The 23,568-nt window shown below is 45.0% G+C and overlaps 2 protein-coding genes across 13 annotated transcripts in view; both read left to right on the plus strand.

Moving 5' to 3' along the window:
• Positions 1-9,113, plus strand: LOC116977283 (formin-like protein 1). The gene is made up of 5 exons (XM_033027779.1): positions 1-87; positions 1,028-1,184; positions 5,717-5,977; positions 7,389-7,621; positions 8,933-9,113. Exons 1-5 carry the CDS (start codon positions 44-46, stop codon positions 9,111-9,113), a joined length of 876 nt encoding a protein of 291 aa, XP_032883670.1. The 5' UTR covers positions 1-43.
• Positions 9,039-23,568, plus strand: part of LOC116976653 — a 20,144-nt gene continuing 5,614 nt past the window's right edge. For 2 of the 12 annotated variants that reach the window (XR_004413006.1, XM_033026486.1), the window contains exons 1-3: positions 9,039-9,173; positions 12,389-15,342; positions 16,552-16,684. Coding sequence is in view for 4 of the 12 variants with exons in the window: in XM_033026486.1 (XP_032882377.1) it covers positions 15,181-15,342; positions 16,552-16,684 (295 nt within the window). In the remaining 8 variants the exon portion in view is untranslated. Of the gene's footprint in view, positions 9,174-9,973; positions 10,344-12,024; positions 15,343-16,551; positions 16,685-22,450; positions 22,599-23,568 lie in introns of those variants that run through there. The other 10 variants (XR_004413004.1, XM_033026487.1, XR_004413010.1 and 7 more) reach the window with 9 other exon arrangements.

Consider the following 23,568-nt stretch of genomic DNA (forward strand, 5'->3'; position numbering starts at 1 on the left):
TTACGAACTTGAAAATAAACTTGTTTTTAATTTCTATTCCTAGATGTTGTTGCAGAAGGTGAAGGAAATGGAATCTGCTGTGGAAAGGTGCAGAGCTGCGCTGGGGCAGTTTCCAGACTGCATCAACTGCTCACAACGATAGAGATAAATAACTCTTTTAAGGGCCTGTCCCACTTGGCAATTTTTTCGGTGACTGCCGGCATCATATCAGTGTCGCCAAAAGATTTTGAACATTTCAAAATACAGCGGCGACAAAAAAAATGTTGCGACACTTGAAAAAACACCGTGCGTCATACGTCATACGCCACGTCATACGTCGTCACGCCACGTGATACGTCATCATGCCGCATCACGCCACGTCATCATGCCACAAATGTTTTGGTGTTGATGTTGTCGGCCACAGTATCTGCTGAATCATCAAGATGCCCCTGGGGTTGTGGCACGGCAGCAGGTTTGCCTGTGGCTAACCTGTGAATAGTATAACGCTGATGCTGTGCGTTTCCAGCCAGGAGTGGAATAGCAGCAGACCCTGGGGGGGGGGGGGGGGGGCTTCGTCAGTTGTGCGTGAAACAGGTCAACATCGTTTTTAGTTTAGAGGTTCAGCGTGGAAACACGCCTTTCGGCCTACCGTGTCCGTGCAGACCAACGATCACCCTTACACCGGTAATCAGGATTGAACCCGGGTCTATGGTGCTGTAAGGCCGTAGCTCTACTGCTGCACCACCGTGCCGCCTCTGCCCCTGCACTCTGATGGCTTGCTTTGCCCTGTATAGGACAGGTTTTGTCTGGGCCACAGCCAGACATAAAAACAGTATTTTTCCACGAGCTGTAGCTCTACTCAACAGCCAAAAGTCTGCAGGCTCTTTTTACTCTGGTACTTTATTTCCACGTGTTTAAATTATAATGGTTTATTTTTAATTGTCTACTGTATATCATGTTTTTATCCTTGCAAGCAAAGCATCAAGGCAGGTTCCTTGTATGTATACATAGTTGGCGAATAAAATTATATTGATTATTATTATTCTAGGTTGACAGATGAACAGAAGCAGCTACTGACTGCACTGGCACTGCTGGAGGAGCAGCTCAGCCAGACACGGCTGGAGCTGCAGGCTGCACGTGCGGCACAGAAGGACATGGACTCCAGCATGCGAGCAATGGAAAACAGTGTGAAAAGTATAACTGATGTAAGTTTTCCCAAATAGTTTGTATTTAACTGTAAAAGGCCAAAACTTAGCACTTCTTCTGTATGATCAAAGAGATTGAGGTGAAGAGGAAAGTGTGGAAAGTACCTTGCCCTCTTCCCTCCCCTTCTTAAACACTCAACTCCCACTCTCCCCCTCCCTCTCTACTGCGTTCTTCCCTTTCTCTCACTGTCTCATTTTTCCCCTCTGCTCCTTTCCCTGTGTTCACGACGTGGTCTCCACATTGGAGAAACGAAACAGACGTTGGGTTTCTACTTTGCGGAGCACCTGTGTTTGATCCATGGGGCAATGCTGAGCTTCCTGTTATCTCAATCTGACTCTTGGATGTGGGAGTGACCGAACAGTCTGTGACTCCCTGCACTGTTGCAATGAGGCTCAAAGCAATCTTGAGGAATGGCATCTCACCTTCCATTTGGGCTCATGGCAGTTCTATATAACCATATAACAATTACAGCACGGAAACAGTCCATCTCGGCCCTTGTAATAAGTGCCAAACACTAATTATCACCTAGTCCCATCTACCTGCACTCAGACCATAACCCTCCATTCCTTTCCCGTCCATATACCTATCCAATTTATTTTTAAATGATAAAATCGAACCTGCCTCACCACACCCACTTGAAGCTCATTCCACACAGCTACCACTCTCTGAGTAAAGAAGATCCCCCTCGTGTTACTCCTAAACTTCTGTCCCTTAATTCTCAAATCATGTCCTCTTTGAATCTTCCTTACTCTCAATGGAAAAAGCTTATCCACGTCAATTCTGTCTATCCCTCTCATCATTTTAAAGACCTCTATCAAGTCCCCCCTTAACCTTCTGCGTTCCAAAGAATAAAGACCTAACTTATTCAACCTTTCTCTGTAACTTAGTTCCTGAAACCCAGGCAACATTCTAGTAAATCTCCTCTGTACTCTCTCTATTTTGTTGACATCTTTCCTATAATTTGCCGACCACAATTGTACACCATACTCCAGAATTGGCCTCACCAATGCCTTGTACAATTTTAACATTACATCCCAACTTCTATACTCAATGCTAATTTATAAAGGCCAGCAGACCAAAAGCTTTCTTTACCACCCTATCTACATGAGATTCCTCCTTCAGGGAACTGTGCACAGTTATTCCTAGATCCCTCTGTTCAACCGCATTCCTTAATTTGCTACCATTTACCATGTACGTCCTATTTTGATTTGTCCTGCCAAGATGTAGCACCTCACACTCCATCTGCCATCTTTCAGCCCAATCTTCCAAATGGCCTAAACCTCTCTGTAGACTTTGAAAATGTACTTCATTATCCACAACACCACCTATCTTGGTATCATCTGCATACTTACTAATCCAATTTACCACACCATCATCCAGATAATTGATGTATATGACAAACAACAGTGGACCCAACACAGATCCCTGAGGCACCCCACTAGTCACTGGCCTCCAACCTGACAAACAGCCATCCACCATTACTCTCTGGCATCTCCCATTCAGCCACTGATGAATCCATCTTGCTACTCCTCTGGACTCGTACTGAATTTGATTCCTCTGTTAGTATCAGTTGTCCATTTGTGACAATTGGGTTAGTTTGTTTTTTAAAATCTCTATCCAGAGTGCATGCTGACCTGCCAGACATGTCTTGTCTGAAAAGCATCTCCACCGGAAACGTCACCCATTCCTTCTCTCCAGAGATGCAGCCTGTCCCGTTGTCTATCTTCGGTTTAAACCAGCATCTGCCGTTCCTTCCTGGACATGTCTTCATGCTCCGCATTTTGTAATATAATAATAATAATAATAACTTTATTTATAAAGCGCTTTAAACAACCGCAGTTGCCACAAAGTGCTGTACATGAGAACTCATGGACAAAAAGTTATTACAAACCATTAAAAACCGTAAAACGAAGGACTAAAAAACAGTAAAAATTAAAAGACATTAAAAGCACTAAGAACAGGAGCAATGTCTCAGCCAGTGTCGAAAGCCAGAGAATAAAAATGAGTTTTTAGGGAGGATTTGAAGATGGACAGTGAGGGGGCCTGTCTGATGTGCAACGGCAAGGTGTTCCAAAGTGCCGGAGCAGCAACAGAAAAGGCTCTATCCCCTCTGAGCTTCCGCTTAGACTGTGGTACCTCAAGGAGCAGCTGATCAGCTGACCTGAGGCACCGGGCAGGAGCATATAGGTGGAGCAGCTCAGAGAGGTAAGGCGGGGCGAGCCCATTCAACGATTTGAAAACAAATAAACAAATTTTAAAATGAACTCGAAAGTGCACTGGGAGCCAGTGAAGGGAGGCCAAAATTCGCGTAATGTGCTCCCTCTTTCGAGTTCCGGTCAAAAGGCGAGCGGCAGCATTTTGAACCAGCTGGAGACGAGCCAACTACTCGTGTAACTACTACGATCTTTTGTCTATTTTTCTTATCACCTAACCGCTCCTATTCACTCCTTGACCAGATATCTTTGCTTGCAGCTTATCCCCATGGTCACCTGGTTTGACACTATCCGAGCCATCCACCCACCTGTGCAGCGTTACACGTTTCTTTTGTCGCCTCCCCAGTTCTGACGAAGGGTCGTTGACTTGAAACATGAATTCTGTTTCTCTGGCTACAGATGCAGCCTGACCCGAGTGCTCCCAGCATTTTGTTTTTCAGATTTATTTCAAACTTACAAAATTCTTAAGGGGTTGGACAGGCTAGATGCAGGAAGTCCAGAACAAGGGGTCACAGTTTAAGGATAAGGGGGAAGTCTTTTAGGACCTAGATGAGAAAAACATTTTTTACACAGAGAGTGGTGAATCTGTGGAATTCTCTGCCACAGAAAGTAGTTGAGGCCAGTTCATTGGCTATATTTAAGAGGGAGTTAGATGTGGCCCTTGTGGTTAAAGGGATCAGGGGGTATGGAGAGAAGGCAGGTACAGGATACTGTGTTGGATGATCAGCCATGATCATATTGAATGGCGGTGCAGGCTCGAAGGGCTGAATGGCCTACTCCTGCACCTATTTTCTATGTTTCTATTCCATCTGCGGTTTTCACGCATTTATTCTAGTGGGTCAGCCAACATCTCTGGAGAAAACAAATAGAAAATTCCTTTTCTCCAGAGATGCTGTCTGAGCCGCTAAGTTACTCCAGCTTATTGTGTCTATCTTTGGTTTCAACCAGCATTTACAGTTCCTTCCTACTACATTTATACGTTTCCCTTATCAACTCCCAATCACATCCTGTCAAGTTTTTTCACACATGATTTTCAATAAACCATGTCGGCTACATTTGATGAGATGCAGCTTACCAAATGATTCGTTACTTCCTCTTGCGAACTATGAGTGCAGGATGAATTAGAATCATAGTGATACAGTGTGGAAACAGACCCTTCAGCCCAACTCGCCCACACCCGCCAACATGTCCCAGCTACACTAGTCCCGCCTGCCTGCGTTTGGTCCATATCCCTCCAAACCTGTCCTATCCATGTACCTGTCAATTGACCTATAGTTCCCACCTTCTGTTTTACATGCTGGGAAGCCAGGTGAATCTCACTCACAGCCTCTTCTGCTGCTGGCCCAGGTGCCCAGTAAATGTGAGTTCTGCTTCCAACAACCATTCAGGCAGTGAACCCTTGGCCCAATGTACTAATTGCATCAAACCCTTGTGCCAATTGAATTACATTTCCAATTTTGTGTAGGAAAGATGGTTACCTTGTTTACTCTGAATGGACCCGTCAGAATATCATAACCTTATGTGTAGGAAGGAACTGCAGATGCTGGTTTACACCACAGATAGACATCAGCGAGACAGGCAGCACCTCTGGGGGGGGGGGGGGGGGGGAGGAATGGATGACATTTCGGAATGAGACGTCTGAAGAAGGGTCTCAATCCGAAACATGATCCATTCCTTCTCTCCAGAGATGCTGCCTGTACCCGCTGAGTTCCTCCAGCATTTTGTCTTTTTTCTATAATATTATAACCACTCAAACAATCTACCTGCTATAGTTCCTGGCGACTCTCTCCTTGCAACCTTTCATCTCCAGTCCTGCCAATGCCGTAAACCTTTCGTGTGCCTCTCTAGTGAACTCCCATCAATCCTGTACAATGGCAACCAGAATCCACACAATGTTACAGGTACGGCTGAGCTAACGCTTACCACAGTTCCAAGATGACTGTCCCACTACCTTCAAAGATCCATCAACAAGCTCTCCAAAGATAGACACAAAATGCTGGAGTAACTCAGCGGGATGGACAGGATCTCTGGAGCATTAGATGCTGCCTGGTCCGTTGAGTAACTCCAGCATTTTGTGTCTATCTTCAGTGTAAACCAGCATCTGCATTTCCTTCCTACACAACAAGCTCTCCAAGATATTTCTGTTCCCCATCACGGTTCAGTATCCTTTCAGCTATAATGTATTCCCTTGCCTTGTCCCCCCTCGCCAAAGGATCAACATTTGTAAAATGTTTTTTTACAATAACAAAGATACTGCCTTGCATTGATTTCAATGTCTACAAGGAGGAGCACTGACTATCCAGCTCTTGTGTGTTTAGAAGGAGACGGTGTTGCTCCCACTTGTCCACAAGCTGCTCTTCGGTTCATCACAAGACAGCACAGGGGAACCACTGACAGCACAGCTGGTGCATCGCCAGGAACTCGAGGCCCTCCTCGTTGGCTTGGAGAAGAAGATCCGCTCAGATGCTTCACTTCATCGTGGACCGGCAATGGAGGCACACTCGGCATCTGTCAGAGCAGGGATTATCAAGGTACAAGCATGCAAGCAGCCAGTGGCTCTAACTCTGGAACACGCTATTGTATTTTAGAAAAGTAATTTATTCATAATACATATTCTATATCTGCATCAAACCCTTGTGCCAATTGAATTACATTTCCAATTTTGTGTAGGAAAGATGGTTACCTTGTTTACTCTGAATGGACCCGTCAGAATATCATAACCTTATGTGTAGGAAGGAACTGCAGATGCTGGTTTACACCACAGATAGACATCAGCGAGACAGGCTGGAACCCGTTTGGTCCCTTGTTCACACCGGCGGGCTGGTCCCCCAACACAATATTCCACCTCTCCACCAATTTCAATATTGGTGGCCTGTGGTGGGGGCGGGGGGCTTTCTGTAGTGCTTGTATGGGTGTCGTGGGCTGAAGGGACTGGTTTCCAGAGGGCTAGTATGGACATTGTGGGCTGAATGGATTATTGGGCTGGCAGCTCACTCACTGACGGCTGGTGGGCTGGCAGTTGACTCGCGGCTATTCCTTGAAATTCCATTTCAAGCAGAGTGCAGGCCACCAAATTCAAATGCAGTTTCATACCATTTCAAGCAGGGTGCAAGGCCACCAAATTCAAAAGCAGTTTCATACCATTTCAAGCAGGGTGCAAGGCCACCAAATTCAAAAGCAGTTTCCTACCATTTCAAGCAGGGTGCAAGGCCACCAAGGTGACATCTCCCTCCCCCATCTTGCAGAGACTGAGCCACGCCCACACTTACGAGTTTTATAGTCCCTCCTCCTCCCACCGGAAGTGGCCTTCATGGCAGTGATTGACAGGAGAGAAAATCTCAACATTTTTTAAACACAAATAACTTTTATTTTTCATCAATGGGAAAAATCCTCTTGTTCTGCGCAGCGGAGGGGGACTCTGAGTCAGATGGCCAAAAATCACAACCGTAAGTGGTAGCGTTTTTTCTAAAATCAATATGCAGTGCAAACAGGAAGTGGTCAAGATGAGACTTTTAATTATATAGATATACAGTTAATGAAATTGGGGCATGTCTTGCTCTATGTTCCATCAATTCAGCACTTTCGCTTGCAATGTGTCAATGAACACCACATCCTTAAACAGTGCTCCCATGAAATATCTGAGATTCCCTCAGTGTCTAGTGGTGGCCGGACCTTAGACCAAGGTCACTCCGCCACAGCCTTTGCGGTGACTGCACTGATCTTCACACCACATACTCCCGCACCCTGGAATGTGCCAGTCGGCAGCAATTAATTTACCCACATCTTATGCGGGAAGATCAATTTTTGGGCAGACCAAAGTGAGTCTTCCGCTGAGATAATGATCTTCCAGCAGCAGTTGACATTTATCTTGTGCGTCCCTGTGAACAGCTCATAGATCACTGATGCACAACTGCTCAGGATGAACCATGACAAGAGCCCTTGCATTCTTCTTCTGACCTTCCTGTCAAACGCTCAGTGATCCTAAACTAGAGCCCCCCACCCACGCCAGGTCCCCATTGTCTTCCCCTTCCCCCTTACGCTCACCGACCGCTGAGGCTCCCATCGCCGCCACCCATCGCCGGACAGGCCTCGCCGCCCGGCTTCTCCGCAGCCCCCGGAAGGCCTGTGGGTCTTGTTCTGGTCGGCGGCGGCACGTTTGTTCGGCAGGTGGATCGGGCTGGCGCGGCTCCCCGAGAGACTCCTGCCACGCACAGTTGGAAAAGGTCCGTCTCCGCCACCACCTCAGGCTGTGTGTCCCAGATTCTTATCTGTGCTCCCTTTACATTCACCGGAGCCCCATTCCCGATCTTCCTTCAAACTCACTGGGCAGTCCCGTACGAAGCTTTTCAAAAAGGGGGGTGGCATGACAGGATTACAAAAAAATTAATGTGAAATAGCGTGCGCGCTGCGCGCATCACGGGCTGCGAAGCATGAAGTACCTTGATGCCAGGGTCCAGGGCCCGATCAAGGGTCCTGGAAGCTCTGGGGTTTTAGATTCTCTCTGATGCATTCTGAGCCTTATTTTGGAACATTTTTGCACCAAATCTATGACCAATATTTCAGAAATTAACAGGAATCTGAGAGGCAGCTTTTTCACACAGTGGGTGTATGGAACGAGCTGCCAGAGGAGGTAGTTAAGGCTGGGACTATCCTAATGTTTAAGAGACATTTGGACACGAACATGGATAGGACAGATCTAGATGGATATGGGCCAAATGCGTGTGAGTGGAACTAGTTTAGATGGGACATGTCGGTCGGTGTGCGCAAGTTGGGCTGAAGGGCCTGTTTCCACACTATGACTTAAAAGTTAAGAAGAAAAATGAATGTAGATAAGTGCAGCAGATTTGAAAGAGGAGTGAAATGTAAAGGCAGAGAGAGGTTTATGGGTGGAAAGGAACATAGGAAATGAGGGTGGAGAGTGGGTTTGGGCAGATGGGTGAAGGGAAAATAGACACAAAGTGCTGGAGTAACTCAATGGGTCAGGCAGCATCTGCGGAGAATATGAATAGGCGACGTTTCACAGAGTGCTGGAGTAACTCATCGGGTCAGGCAGCATCTCTGGAGAACATGGATAGATGACATGTCACAGAGTGCTGGAGTAACCCAGTGAGTCAGGCAGCATCTCTGGAGATTATAGTTCGGGCCAAGACCCTTCTTCAGTAATATTCATGATGTGGCATGCATAGACATTCCTGAATGTTACCCAAACCATCGTGGGCTACTTTGTTACGGTGCTTGCCCTTGGGTGATGCAGGACAGGACACAAGCTTTGGGACATGGTGTGAAGCTGTTGCAGTCTGTCCCAACCTGGTAAAAACCTGGATGGAGGGGATGTGGAGAGGATGTTTCCACTAGTGGGAGAGTCTAGGACCAATGGCCACAGCCTCGGAATTAAAAGACATTCCTTTAGGAAGGAGATGAGCAGGAATTTCTTAAGTCAGAGGGTGGTGAACTGTGGAATTCATTGCCAAAGCTTTGCTATCGGATCTTTGGTTTGAACGTTAACAAGCCACTGCAATTGGACATCTCCGCAGCAAAGCTTGTTGGGAGACCCCGCCCGCCCGCCGAGGCGGCCCCGGACTGCGAATACGGCATATGCGTGCACTGGCATTGGATGGTCGTCGTTGCTTCATGCTCGTTGACGGGCTTCGCATCAATCAACTAGTACCCTGGACAATGAATATTGCTTGCACCCCAACCAATGACAAGAGTTAGCGGAGTTTATAAAAACCGAAATCCTCCCGCTGCTGATGTCGCAACCAAAGGGACAGAAGGGTAAGTCCGTCCGTCATGAGGTTGCTCATGTAGCTGTGTAGGAAGGAACGGTACATGCTGGTTTATACCGAAGATAGACGCAGAAACCTTCCTGCTCATGTCGCTGTTGTTCAATACCAAGCGTGTAAATGTAGCAAGTGGACAGCCCAGCGAAATGTTCAAAGTCAAATTTGATTTGATTTTTGTATTTTTCATACCTTTCAGTTATCTGTTATTTGTGCCGTTCCATACCTCTGGTTTCCCTCTCCCCTGACTTTCAGTCTGAAGAAGGTTCTCGACCCAAAACGTCGTCCATCCCTCCTCTCCAGAGATGCTGCCTGCCTCGCTGAGTTACTCCAGCACTCTGTGCATATCTTCGGTGTAAACCAGCACCTGCAGTTCCTTCCTACGCAGCTAATTGTTTAAAAAAACAACATGTTCTGTTTTAACTTCAGACGGCAAATGCAGTCTGAAATGGTTAACTCGCTGTCACTGGGGTTAGTGGAGCGCCAGCCGGCTTCAGTTAAAGCTGTCGCAAGAGATGAACACAGAATGCTGGAGTAACTCAGCGGGACAGGTAGCACCTCTGGAGAGAAGGAATGTGCGACGTTTCGGGTGGAGACCCTGACCCGCTGAGTTACTGTGCGTGTCTGTGTGCGCGTGTGTGTGTATGTCTGTGTGTGTGTATGTCTGTGTGTGCCTGTGTCTGCGTGTGTGTATGTCTGTGTGTGTCTGTGTCTGTGTGTGTGTCTGTGTCTGCGTGTGTGTATGTCTGCGTGTGCCTGTGTGTGTGTCTAAAGCAGCATCTGCACTTCCTTCCTGCTCCGTTCCTGCCAAAGATCCTATAGGTTCCTGCAGCAAGTCCGGACCAGACCCAAGATCTTTGGACCAGACTCCAGCAAGTGCACGCAATCGGCCTGGCGATTGGTGGCAGGAATAGCCAACCGAGGTGCACCATTGCTGGAAAGAAGCGCTGATTGGATGCGAGGGTGGAGTAGGTGGTCCCCACTGACCAATGGGCAGTGAGTGCGCACTGTTTGAAACAGACCAGGGAAGGGCCGTGTCTGTTTCTCACGCCTTTTAAAGCAACAGGCCAGTCTTCTGCACATGCTGCCTCACCCGCTGACTTTGCTCCAGCTGTTTGTGTCTAACCTCGGTTTAAACCGGCATCGGCAGTTCCTTCCTGCACGGGTCAGTCTTCAATTTCACCCTGAGCTGACCATTATAATTTCAGCGGAAGATCAACTGATACGCATCGTGTTGCAAGTTTACACTTTAAGGCATTCCTGTGTTAACTTGCGGAGTAACAGCACATTGAGTGTAGGGAGTGGTAAATGGACAGCGTCAGAGACCCGGGTTCGATCCCGACCTCGGGCGCTGTCTACGTCTTTCCCGTGACCGCGTGGCTCTCTCCGGGAGCTCTAGTTTTCTTCCACACTCCAAAGACGTACAGGTTTGTAGGTGAATTGGCTTTGGTAAAAATTGTAAATTGTCCCTAGTGTGTAGTATAGTGTTAGTGTGCGGGGATCGCTGGTCAGCGCAGACTCGGTGGGTGGAAGGGCACTTTATCTCTAAACTGAAAGCCGTTCAGTTCGTTGGCTGAATCAGAGCTGTGACTATATTGAAAATGAAAGTGCGTGTGAATTTCCGAATTTGAATTTAATTGTGTCCTCACCTTGGAAGCCTTTTTAAAAAATATATATAAACGATACAGGGAGCGCGTGAGAAAGTGGAATAACAGAGTTTGTGTGTGTGTGCGTGGACTGGAAGGATCAAAGGGCCCATGTCCACGCTGCAACCCTGAACTAAACTAAACATCAGAGGGTTTTATTTTTTAACAGTTTAATTGTTAGGGTGGCCTAAAATTATAAATGGAGTTTTGGACTTTGATTTTTGACCTAAGGTATTCTATGCACGGGAAGCCTGGTTTGTTTTCTATGTCGGTGAGACCATCCAGCTGATCAGCTTAATATTTAACTGAATTTTGACGAGTTTATTGCGATTCAGAATGATTAAAACAAATCATCGGTAATCTAGTTATATATTGATAATCTAGTTAGTGCCAGCATCGCTTTGCTTCTCTTCAAATTTTAATCTCGTTGAAACCATCTAGTTTAATGCTAGAAAGGCAGATTTTTATTTTGATACATATTTTGCATACAGCAAGAGCAGCTTTTCTTTTCTATTACTGCCATCATTCCCATTTCACTGACTTTAAAGAAATTCCCCTTTTTAACCGCTCCCTCCGTAATTCCCTGGTCAATTCGTCCCTTCCCACCCAAACCACCCGCTCTCTGGGCACTTTCCCTTGCAACCACAGGAAATGCTACACTTGTCGCTTTACCTCCCCCCTTGACTCCATCCAAGGACCCAAGCGGTCTTTCCAGTTGAGGCAGAGGTTCACCTGCACCTCTTCCAACCTCATCTATTGCTTCCGCTGTTCCAGGTGTCAACTACTCTACATCGGTGAGACCAAGCACAGGCTTGGCGATCACTTCGCCCAACACCTCCGCACAGTTCGCAATAACCAACCTGATCTCCCGGTGGCTCAGCACTTCAACTTCCCCTCCCATTCCGTACCCGACCTTTCTATCCTGGGCCTCCTCCATGGCCAGAGTGAGTCCCACCGCAAATTGGAGGAGCAGCACCTCATATTTCGCTTGGTTAGTTTACACCCCAGCGGTATGAACATTGACTTCTCCAATTTCAGGTAGTCTTTGCTTTCTCCCTCCTTCCCCTCCCCTTCCCTGCTTTCCCACAGCCTACTGTCTCCGTCTCTTCCTCTCTTCTTCCCGCCCCCCCCCCCCCCACATCAGCCTGAAGAAGGGTCTTGACCCGAAACATCTACTATTCCTTCTCTCTATAGATGCTGCCTCACCCGCTGAGTTTCTCCAGCATTTTTGTCTACCCTTTTTTATCCTGTCTTCAAATTCTGATTTATCATTATGGGGTCTAGGTTGTATATAGCTCTTTATTTTAGCCATGGTTAATCTCCAGCTGCCTTTCCACCCACCCCAAACTAATTTCTTCCCCCCCACAGTCCATATCTACCTGTGATGCCACTATCAAGGAACTGTGTACCTGCACTCTTAGATCCCTCTGCTCTACAATACTCCCCAAAGTCTTGCCATTGACTGTAATGAACTGTTGATAGAAAAAATACTGTTGCCACTCAACTAATATGCTGCTTTTCTTTTTTTAATTCCCAATCCTTGCTAATAAATGATCATTGCCAGATTGACTTCAATGAGATCCTCGCTATCTACATAACGCCATGCTGCAACAAGTTTTCCTCCAGGAATTTGAAGAATGCAGCACCGACCGCAGCTAAAGAGAATCGCGAGATAAGAGCGAAATGTAGAGTTCCACTGCAGAGCAGAAAAAATTGACTACTTAACAGTCTGGGAAAGCCACCCATTGGTTTGAGGAAAACCACCATTGAAGCCAACGACCTGAAATTGTTTAGGAACCAATTGCCAAGATCAAGTGTTTCAACTATTAGAGGTAGGCGAAACAGCATGGGCTCCTTCAATCAGAATGAGCTCAGAAAGATGGGTGGGAAAATGGACACTACATTTACAAAAGCTGCATGCTCAAAAGAAAACCTGCTCAATGCAACATTTTGTCTCCCATGTTCTGGTGACAACGATGCCAGGCGCAAGAGCGTGGATGAGGTCATGCAGTGGCATGACCTGCCCAGCATTGATGCTGCCAGCAATACCCTTCAGCCCGAGTCAGCACTTTCAGCACACTTACCAGATATCCCTATCGAGCCACATAATCTGTCGGGTTTATTACCCAGCTTCGTCAAACAAGAGTGTTTGCGTATAGCTGCTCAAATGAGCAATGAAAGCAACTATGCACGAAATGCATGCCTCATGGACAATTCTAGAATAGATCAAGAGCCTGTGATTGATTTATCGGTACTCTCGTGTTCAGACATCTCTCTAGTAAAATCCCCACAAATTCGCTATACCGCTGAGTTGCCAGGAAATAGTTTAAAGGATGCTGGATGTCAACTAATCCATACTGAAGTTGACGTAAAACTTAAAGATTCATTTTTTAGTTCCATGACAGAGATGAATGCATTGACTCAGGAAATCTGCCCTATTCTCCACATAATTTGATTCGGTTTGATGACACCACCATGCTGAGCGACCCTCATGATCTCAAGGATGAAGATACAAATGTGTCAAAGTCAGAAGGTTATTCCAGAAATCTTGTGAGCTTGTTGCCCACCTGTAGACCTTACGATGTAAGGGAGATTTAATGGAATCAAATGAAACCATGGTTTTCTACGATACATCAAATATGCGGGCAGAGAATGAATTCACTGATAAAAGTGTCATCGAAACAAAGACTTCAACAAATTCCAAAAATCTCTCTCTGAGACAGACCTGCTCTTGTGTAAAGGATCCGTGCTAAGCCATGACAATCTAAGTGTGCCAAAACCGAGTTTTGGTCTGGGAAATGAATTCCAGACTCCAACTGATCAGACTAATACTGTGCCCAGTGTTGGTCGCGGAGACTTGATCAAGTTGAATGAAACCATGACGCAGGCAAATGTAACATGTGAGGCATTAAAACATGAAACCAGCTTTGGAAATCATCTCTCGGCTTCCATCTTGTCGGATTCCAAGATGTCCCTGAATGTCCAAGATGCCGTGCAATTAAATGGAACTATGACGGTATTTGATCATAATGCAACATTTGAAAAGTCAAAGCATGAAGACTTTCTTGGTCATGATGGCAAAGCGACTGCCTCGATGAGTTGCAAGTTGGCTCTATCCACAACCACAGAGCTTCAAGCGGCTGAAATCGTGGCAGGGAATGACTGTAAAGATGCTACCTTTGATACATCAAAGCAAGATTATAATTTTGGAAATGAACCCAACAATGCCATTTGCTTGTTGCCTCCATCTATTGGAAATAAGGTGGAATTAAATGGTACCATAACTCTGGAACATAAAAATGCAACGTTTGATACTTCAAAGCATGAGAGTAATTTGGGTAATGACTGCAGCAAGACCACTCCCTTGTTGCCTCCATCAGCAGGTGAAAAAGTGCAATTAAATGAAACCATGATTGTGGACCAAAAATATGTGACGCTTGATGTATGGCAGCTTGAGAGCTGCGTTGGAGGTAATGTCAGTGACATCGCTGCCTCGTCACACTGCAGGCTTACAAGTCAAGTGGTGCAGTTAAACGGAAGCATGACTGCGACCAATACTGAGGTTGAGAGATTTGAGTCATCAAAAGATGGCATCGGCTTGGAAGTGAAAAAAACGGGCAAAACTACCAACTTGTCCAGTTGCACGCCGCCGCTATCTTCAAGAGACTTGGATGGTCTCGTACCACTGAGCAAATGTGAGGATAGTACTTTAATTTCTGCAGCAGCGCTGCGGGGAATCCAGTCTAACTGTGACAGTAGTACCTCAAACAATACAAATACTGCGGGAAATTTGGGAAAAGATAATGCGACTTGTTCTGTAAAATGTGAAGGCAACCAAGACAATGCTGGAAACATCAACAGTTCCAGAGGACCTCCAGACCTGGTCAAAAATCCACATTTGAGAAATTCCATGCACAATGAGGAACTTGATGCAGTGAATTCAGAATGGGCTCCAGGCTGCATGTCGACCCCAAATATTGCAGTGAAGTATAGTTTTATAGAAAATCCACCATTTGACTACTCCTTCCAGACCTCGTCCTCCACCCTTCAGGATGACACACATGTTGCAGTTGGTGATTGTTCAGATAAACAAGCTCCCATGGGTGACTCAAGTTCAGGATCTAACAAGAACAAACCTAAGTCTTCCAGTGGCAAAGCCATAAATGCACCACTACCTGATAATCAGTTGCGAGAATCCAAAGCAGTAACTGCAGGTTCCTCCAAACCTGTTTCCAACCTTCCTATAACCAGAAGGGAAAATGGCAACCTAGGAGCGACGCTGTGGAATATAAATGTAGTGGTGAAAAGAAGTCGATACCTTTATCTACTAGAACCTCTAGACCAAGTTGTTCTTTGATGGGTAGAGGAGGAAGGCCTCCGATACAACCACCTAATCTTTCGAAGAAGTCCCTTCCAAAGCCTCGTCTAGTCCCAGGAAGGCCAAGTAGTGTTGTTGGGACAGGGCACAGTTCACCCAGTAACCAACTTCCATCATGCCAGACTACAGTCAACACCAAAGTAAGTTGTTGTTTTTTTACTATAGTCTTTTCATGCCTTTCAGTAATTCTAGATTAGTCTCTTCATACTGCAACAGGTTTTGGAGGCAATAAGTACAACACTCAATTCCAACTGGCATAGTAATCTGAGCAAGGGTAGATAGTTATGAGACAGACATAAAATGCTGTAGTAACACAGTGAGCCAGGCAGCATTTCTGGAGGGAAAGAATGGGTGCGTTTCAGGTCGAGGCCCATCAAATCAGTCTGAAGAAGGGTCTTGACTGAGGCCTCAGTGATGTGTTTTGAGTAGTGGGTGAAAGAAGGAATAAAGTTCTCCAACTAAACATCTCGACTAAAGTTAATGATTTTGTTTAGAACGTGTTTAAAAATCATCCTTTGGAAAATATTCAAAAGGCCAGGCAATGTCTGAAGAAAGGGTTTGTATTTCAGATTGATCATTTAACAGAGGCTTAAGAGCAACTGTTTATCACTAAATGCTACCTGGTATCTTCTGTTTGTTTTATCTGCACCATCACATTATTCTGCACCAATACTGACACTGAATTTTAATTCTAATCATTTTGGCCATTTTAAGCACAAGGCCACATACCCAATGTATTGAAAAGGTGTTTAGATAATAGGTGCAGGAGTAGGCCATTCAGCCCTTCAAGCCAGCACTGCCATTCAATGTGATCATGGCTGATCATCCATAATTAGTACCCCGTTCCCACCTTCTCCCCATATCCCCTGACTCCGCTATCTTCAAGAGCCCTATCTAGCTCTCTCTTGAAAGTATCCAGAGAACGGGCCTCCACCGCCCTCTGAGGCAGAGGTTTAGTTTAGTATAGAGATGCAGTGTGCCCTTTGGCCCACTAGGTCCAACAGACCAGTGAGCCCCGTTCACACTAGCATAATCCTTCACACTAGGGGCAATTTACAATCTTGACCAATCGAAGCCAATCAACCTACAAATAGGTACATCTTTGTGGGAAGATGGGAAGGAACTGGAGCACCCAGAAAAGACCCACGCAGTCACAGGGAGAACGTACAAACTCCATACAGGCAGCACCCGTTGTTAGGATTGAACCAGGGCCTCTGGCGCTGTAAGGCAGCACCTCGACAGCTGCGCCACTGTGCCTACTGCCATTTGGATAGTTCTGTATGCCTTTTAATAGAGCAATATTTATAATGGGGAAATCTTTATTTGTTGCAAATACTGTTCTCTTTCAGATACCTGTGAAAACAGAGACTGAAGTTATCAGCAAGATACCTGGAATTAAGAAAAAATCTCACCATGCAACTTCAGAGGAACCTACCCAGGACCAAAAATCTGAATTTGAACTTGCTCCACTCTTCGGTGTGGGTAAATAGTGTCAAGTATGCAGTCCTGGGCAGGCCTTGTTTTTAGAATTAAATTTCAACTTGGTTGAATGACATTGAAATCCAATTCAACAATATAGAGCAAGTAATAGTCCTTGGATAGACACAAATAGCTGGGATTGAAGTCTGAAGAAGGGTCTCAACCGAAATGACACCCATTCCTTCTCTCCAGAGATGCTGCCTGTCCCGTTGAGTTACTCCAGCTTTATGCCTACCTTCGGTTTAAACCAACATCTGCAGTTCCTTCCTACGCAAGTAATAGTCATTGATTAAGTAATATGATTGCTAGAGTACCAGTGATTCATTATTGGTGTTGGTCATTATGTAAACAATTGTAGCTTGTTTGGGCCATTCGGAAAGATTGGCAAGGGTCCTCCTTAATTAATCCCAAATGTTTCAAATAACCATGGTCTCCATTATTGAATTGTTCTATCAAATTGGGCATCTTGGTCAGCAGAGGCAAATGGGGCCACAGGGCCTGTTTCCGTGCTGTATGACTGACTCTAATTGATCGCCATCTACACCAAGTTCCAAGTAGTACCATTTGAATTGAGTCCTAAACTTATAGTTTAAATCCAGTTTGCATTTTTAAATTAACTTTCCCCCTTGTACATTAATTCATTGCCACAGAAGGTTGTGGAGGCCAAGTCATGATGCTTGATCAGTATGGGCAATGGGGTTATGGGGAGAAGGCAAGAGAATGGGGTTGAGAGGAAAATGTAGATCAGCCATGATTGAAAGGAGGAGTAGACTTGATGGGCTGAATGGCCTAATTCTGCTCCTATAACTTATGAATTTTTCTAAGACTACATTAAATGCCTCCCCCATGGACTTGCAGATTCACTTTCTACCCCTCTGTCAAGTCCGGCATTATTTTGAGGGGACGATGGTGGATGGGAGTGAGTGGGGTAAAACAAGCTTTGTCCTGTTTCTGAAGCGGCTTCAGTGGGTGAACATGTTCCTTATTTCTTTAACATGAATCAAAGGGCGGCATGGTGGCACAGCGGTGAAGTTGCTGCCTTACTGCACCAGAGAACCGTGTTCGAGCCTGTGCAGAGTTTGTACTTTCTCCCTTTGACCTGCGTGTTTTTGCCAAGACTTTGTTTCCTCCCACACTCCAAAGATGTGCAGGTTTGTAGGTTAATTGGCTTGGTATAAATGTATGTTGTCCCTGGTGTAGGATAGTGTTAATGCACAGGGATCGTTGTCGGCGCGGACTCGGTGGGCCAAAGGCCGGTTTCCGCGCTGTATCTCTAAACTAAAAGTGCTTATGGTTTTCCTCCTGGCTTGTACACTGTAACAACTACAGGATAAAAACGGACGGCTTACTTTGGTAACCAGCCTTTAAAATTCTCATGCTAATCTGACCACTTTGTATTAAAATTTCAATATTCATAGAGCTTCATTAGAGTTTCACCTGGTGAATGAGCTGCAAACATTTTAATTGACAGTTATGATACAGTTGGTAGCAATCTGAATGATAAGAGTCTGGATTATTTTCCCAAAGTAGAAATTTGAGCACTATCCAGACAAGACATTGTTTAGTCTTCCAAGAGAGATGTTGAACAGAGCCCCTGATTTCCCTCAATTAGCCACAAGAGAATCCACAATGTTATTAAGTAGACCACTTAGTTTTTCTGCATTTTCGTCACTATTTATCCCTCAGTTAATATTTAAATTATCTGGCCATTTGCCCATTGCTGTTTGTAGGAGCTTGCTGTTCATAGTTTAGTAATGTTACAGTAGTGAGTGCCTGCTAAAATACTTCACTAGTTCACAGCACATTTGAGACCTCACAAATGGGACACTGGAAAGCATTCGTCTATCTGTGAAGCCTGGTTTTTTTTAAGCATGAACAGTTTCTATGCCTTGGAACCTGATGGCAAAAATTTGGAACAGTCGGTGGGTCAAGCAGCATCTGTGGAGCCAAAAGGTGCAAGTTTACATTTTGGCTTTAGAACCTAGGGAGCAGGAAATATTGTCAACATCTAGCTATACGTGGGGTAGGATGTAGGCTGGTAGATGAGGGGTGGAACCAGATGATGGGGAATGACGGGTGTGGGGAACAGATGGAAATGATGAACAAAGGGACAAGGAATGTAAGTGGACTGTTGAGTTTGAATGGGAGTGTCTGATGCTTGAACTGTTATCAGTTGACTCTTTGGTCTTCATTCAGCCGGTTCTTGTTTTAATTCCACAAATGGAGTTAAAACATCTACATCGGATGGAAATATATATATATTTTTCCTCTCATTAATGTGTTCTGTTTCCCTCTATCTTTTACTGGAAACAAACATTTTTAGAATAAAGGTTTGCTATATAATTTGTATACCATTTTGTAGCATTTTTACTTAGCAAGTCCAAAGTGGGGGGGGAGGGGGATGAGCGCTAATGTTTTAAGCTTTGCTTCACTAGATCTTTAAGCATGGTACATTGCCAGCTAGGCAACATGGAGCCCATGGCTAATGGCAATTGGAAAATTAGTTGTGACCTGCCATTTGGCCCCTCGAGCCAGCACCACAATTCAATGTGATCATGGCTGATCATCCACAATCAGTACCCCGTTCCTGCCTTCTCCCCATATCCCCTGGCTCCGTTATCTTTAAGAGCTCTATCTAGCTCTCTCTTCAATGTATCCAGAGAACCGGCCTTCACTGCCCTCTGAGGCAGAGAATTCCACAGACTTACAACTCCCTGTGTGAAAAAGTGTTTGCTCATCTCCGTTCTAAATGGCTTACCCATTATTCTTAAATTGTGGCTCCTGATTCTGGACTTGCCCAAAATGTAGAATATGATTCCTGCCTCTAGTGTGTCCAGATAAGATAAGTTTCAATAAGATGCCCTCTCATCCTTCTAAACTCCAGACCATACAAGCCCACCCGCTCCATTCTCTCAGCATATGACAGTCCCGCCATCCAGGGAATTAACCTACGCTGCACTCCCTCAATAGCAAGAATGTCCTTCCTCAAATTGGGAGACCAAAACTGCACACAATGCTCCAGGTGTGGCCCCACTAGGGCCCTGTTCAACTGCCGAAGGATCTCTTTGCTCCCATACCCAACTCCTCCTGTTATGAAGGCCAACATGCCATTCGCTTTCTTCACTGCCTGCTGTACCTGCATGCTTACTTTCATTGACTGATGAATGCGGACCCCCAGATCCCGTTGTACTTCCCCTTTTCCCAACTTGACACCATTTAGATAATAATCTGCCTCCCTGTTTTTGCTATCAAAGTGGATAACCTCACATTTATCCACATTAAACTGCATCTGCCCTGCATCTGCCCACTCACCCAGCATGTGTCACCCTGCAACCTTGTTTGTTAGCACTGGGTCTAAAACCTTGAAGTAAAGATAGACAAAAGGCTGGAGTAATTCAGTTGGACAGGCAGCATCTCTGGAGAGAGGGAATGGGTGACGTTTTGGATCAAGAACCTTCTTCAGACTAGTTGGGGATAAGGAAAATGAGATCTAGACGATGGTGTAGAGAGATAAAGAACAATGAATGAAAGATACGCAAAAAAGTAACGGTGATGAAGGAAACAGGCTGTTTTATGGGTGAAATCGAGAAGCTGGTTCTTTGAAATCTTTGAAGTAATAGCATAATGTTTCCAGGTTAGGATGGTATGTGACCAACACAAGTCGATGTGTTTCCACTTGTCTGGTAGAGGTCTTGGGTTTGGATGTACAAGTTGGTTAACTAGAATGCATTTTACAGATGGGAATGGTTTAACCTGTTCAGTGCCACCGCCGAGTAATGGCCAATAGTGAAAAAAAAGTTGGCAGTGAACAGGTTAAGAGAGGTCATCATCCAGGAAGATGTAGAGTAATCCACCCTGATGATGTGCCTGGTAGGTGATGGACCTGGCACAGAGAAACTGTTACTTGCTGTAATTAGTCTTTCAAATAATCTTCATGAATAATGGAAATAACATGACTTCATATTGCCCCCAATGAATAATGCCAGATTTCAGCATCCTATTTTCAATTCCACAATTTAATGTAACTTCTGCAAGTGTCTGCAGTTCAAAACGATTTAGTTTAGAGATACAGTATGGAAACGGGGCCCTTCGGCCCACAGATTCCATGTGGACCGTAATTCACACAAACTAGTTCTGTTATCCCACTCTCACATCCACTCTGTATACCCCGGGGGCAATTTATTCAGACCAATTAACCTGCAAACCCACACATCTTTGGGATGTAGGAGGAAACCGGAGCATATCGAGGAAACCCACGGTCACGGAGAACGTGCAAACTCCACACAAACAGCAGCCAAGGTGAACCTGGGTCTCTGGAGCTGGGAAGCAGCAGCTCTCAGATTTACCCACCCATTTGGCTGCTCATGACATATTTTTACTTTTCATTTTGATTTTGTTAAATCACTTAAAATCGGGTCTTGAATATCTTGTAACACTTATTTTACCTTCATTGAACATGTTTTGTAACTCCAAATTCACAAAGTTGATTTGATGGGGTTTCTAAATATATACCTGTACTGGCAGTTCTCTGCATCCCAGTTGCTTTGAAGAAGGACCTGGATTAAAGATCTGTTTTCAGGGTCTCTATTTGCTTTCGGTATTTATCACTGTTTCTGACTTTAAATATTCCTGTGTTCATCTGTTCTACCTTCACTTTGTAGAAAATAACCTGCTCATGATCCAGTTGCAATCCTGTGTTTGTAATATGGACACATAAAGGTTTATGCACATCCTTTTCACATAGGAACTCTTCACAAATGCATGATTCAATCCTGTTCTGGTCTTGTCTTCTATTATATATTATTGTTGCCCCCCCCCCTTTTATTATTTTTGAGTTTTGCAGGTTTGGTTGCATGCTATCTCTAAGCATGATATCTCGAACTGTGATTTGCTTTGGCATTTCATTTTGCTGGTTGATGGTAGCATCCAACAAATGGTTATTTGAAACTAACCAGAGATAGACACGAAAAGCTGGAGTGGCTCAGCGGGTCAGGCAGCATCGCTGGAGGAAAGGAATAGGTGCCGTTTTGGGTCGAGACCCTTCAGACACTAACCACCCTGGCAACTCTAGCCTTGATGTGAAAATGTCTGAAGTGACAATGCAAAATGCACAGACTCCATTTTATGCAGTGGATCAAAATGGGGTGAATCAGATATCCAGATGTTTGACCCAAACCTCCTCTGCTTGAAGGACATCTGTCCTCTGAAAGGAAGGTGGAATAAAATGATGGAGTTTTAATAAATGTTAAGAATTTTTTAAATGTTTTAGATTTTTGCTATTTTGCTTTTAATGCTCAGTTGTTGAAGGCTAAGAACGGAGTTTTGGTTGAAAATGGTAGAGGATCAGGCTTGGGCATCATGGAGCAGTGGTTAGTGCTGCTTCCTCAACCCTACGGATTCAGCCTTGGCCTCGAGTGCTGTCTGTGTGGAGTCTGCATGTCCTCCTGACCATTTAGGTTCACCCCCAAGTGTGCTGAGACATTCTAAGGACATGCTGGGCTGTAGGTTAATTGGTTCCTGTAAATTTCCCTACGGTAGATAGGTAACTGAGTAGGGATGGGGTGTTGGGCATATGTGAGAAAAGATTACTAGGAATTTGAGAAAGGGATTGATGGGCCTGAGCTACTATAGACTCAATGGGCTGAATGGCCTATTGCATTGTGAGAAATATAGAATAATATTTCTTAAATGGCAAAGCAGGGCCTGATTTAGTTCTGCTGCGCTTGACTTTAAGGCTATCCCTTTTTTAACCACTTATTTTACACAAAGGTACGGCTGGTCCTTCAAGCACCAGAAATAATATCCACACACTTCATGCTTTGGCCTCCAACAATGTTATCCCTGGCATAAAGCGGCCAGGCAGTACAATGGAGCAGAAGAGGCAATGCCCATCTCCAAAGAGACCCAAGGCCGTGGATATGTTTTTAACCAAACCAATACAAAATTATTTAGTAACTACATTGTTTGCTTTGTGGTATGATTGTGGGTTGTAACAAAAAATGTTTGGTAATGGTTAATATTTGAGCTATTGTATCACATACTGTGGATGTGTTGCTGTTGCATGCTGGGATCTAGTCAATGGGGTAAATGTCTATAACAATCATATTGCCTGATTTGAGTGTGGTATTGATTTAGACTTTAGAGACAGCATGGAAACAAGCCCTTCGGCCCACTGAGTCCATGCCAAACTGCGATCCCTGCACATTAACACTATCTTGCACACACTGCGGACAATTAAAGGGGCCTGTACCACTTTCACAACCTAATTCACAACCTTTTTTTACTCGTGAACATTTTTCATCATGCTAGAAAAAACGCCGCGACCTACTTGTTGCCACGAGTACCTACGACTAGCATCACGGCCTGCTACGACCTACTTACGACCATACTGCGAGTACGAGTCAAGGGCAAACTTTTTTTGAAGTAATGCATTACTCGTCTGAAAAAGCCACTTTGGTTGTGCACAAGCAGAGGTTTTGAGGCATGCTTTTCTTTTACATGCTTGCTGTTAAATTCTGTAGCCTAATGAAAGATTGTCTTCCTTCAGTTAAATTACTTGTTAGGTAAAGAAAATATTGATGTTAATCATAGCCATAGTTTTACAGCATGGAAATAAGGCCTTCAGTCAAACTTGCCCACACCAACCAACATCTACACTAGTCCCACCTGCCTGCGTTTAGCCCATATCCCCCCTAAGCCTATCCTATCCATGTACCTGTCTAAATGTTTCTTAAATTACCTCCTCAGGCAGCTTGTTGCATGCACCCACCACTTAATAGACAATAGGTACAGGAGTAGGCCATTCCACCCTTCAAGCCAGCACCGCCATTGAATATGATCATGGCTGATCATCCACAACCAGTACCCCGTTCTTGCCTCCTCCCCAT

Source organism: Amblyraja radiata, chromosome 9 (assembly GCF_010909765.2).
Source record: "Amblyraja radiata isolate CabotCenter1 chromosome 9, sAmbRad1.1.pri, whole genome shotgun sequence".
Lineage (NCBI taxonomy): Eukaryota > Metazoa > Chordata > Chondrichthyes > Rajiformes > Rajidae > Amblyraja > Amblyraja radiata.

What these genes read in the sequence shown, in the direction of transcription:
- LOC116977283 (XM_033027779.1), top strand. Translation starts at nt 44, where the DNA reads ATGTTGTTGCAGAAGGTGAAGGAAATGGAATCTGCTGTGGAAAG. An exon ending in GTGTGAAAAGTATAACTGAT is followed by an intron (nt 1,185 to 5,716) that starts GTAAGTTTTCCC and finishes TTGTGTGTTTAG; the next exon opens with AAGGAGACGGTGTTGCTCCC. An exon ending in GCCACGCACAGTTGGAAAAG is followed by an intron (nt 7,622 to 8,932) that starts GTCCGTCTCCGC and finishes ACATCTCCGCAG; the next exon opens with CAAAGCTTGTTGGGAGACCC.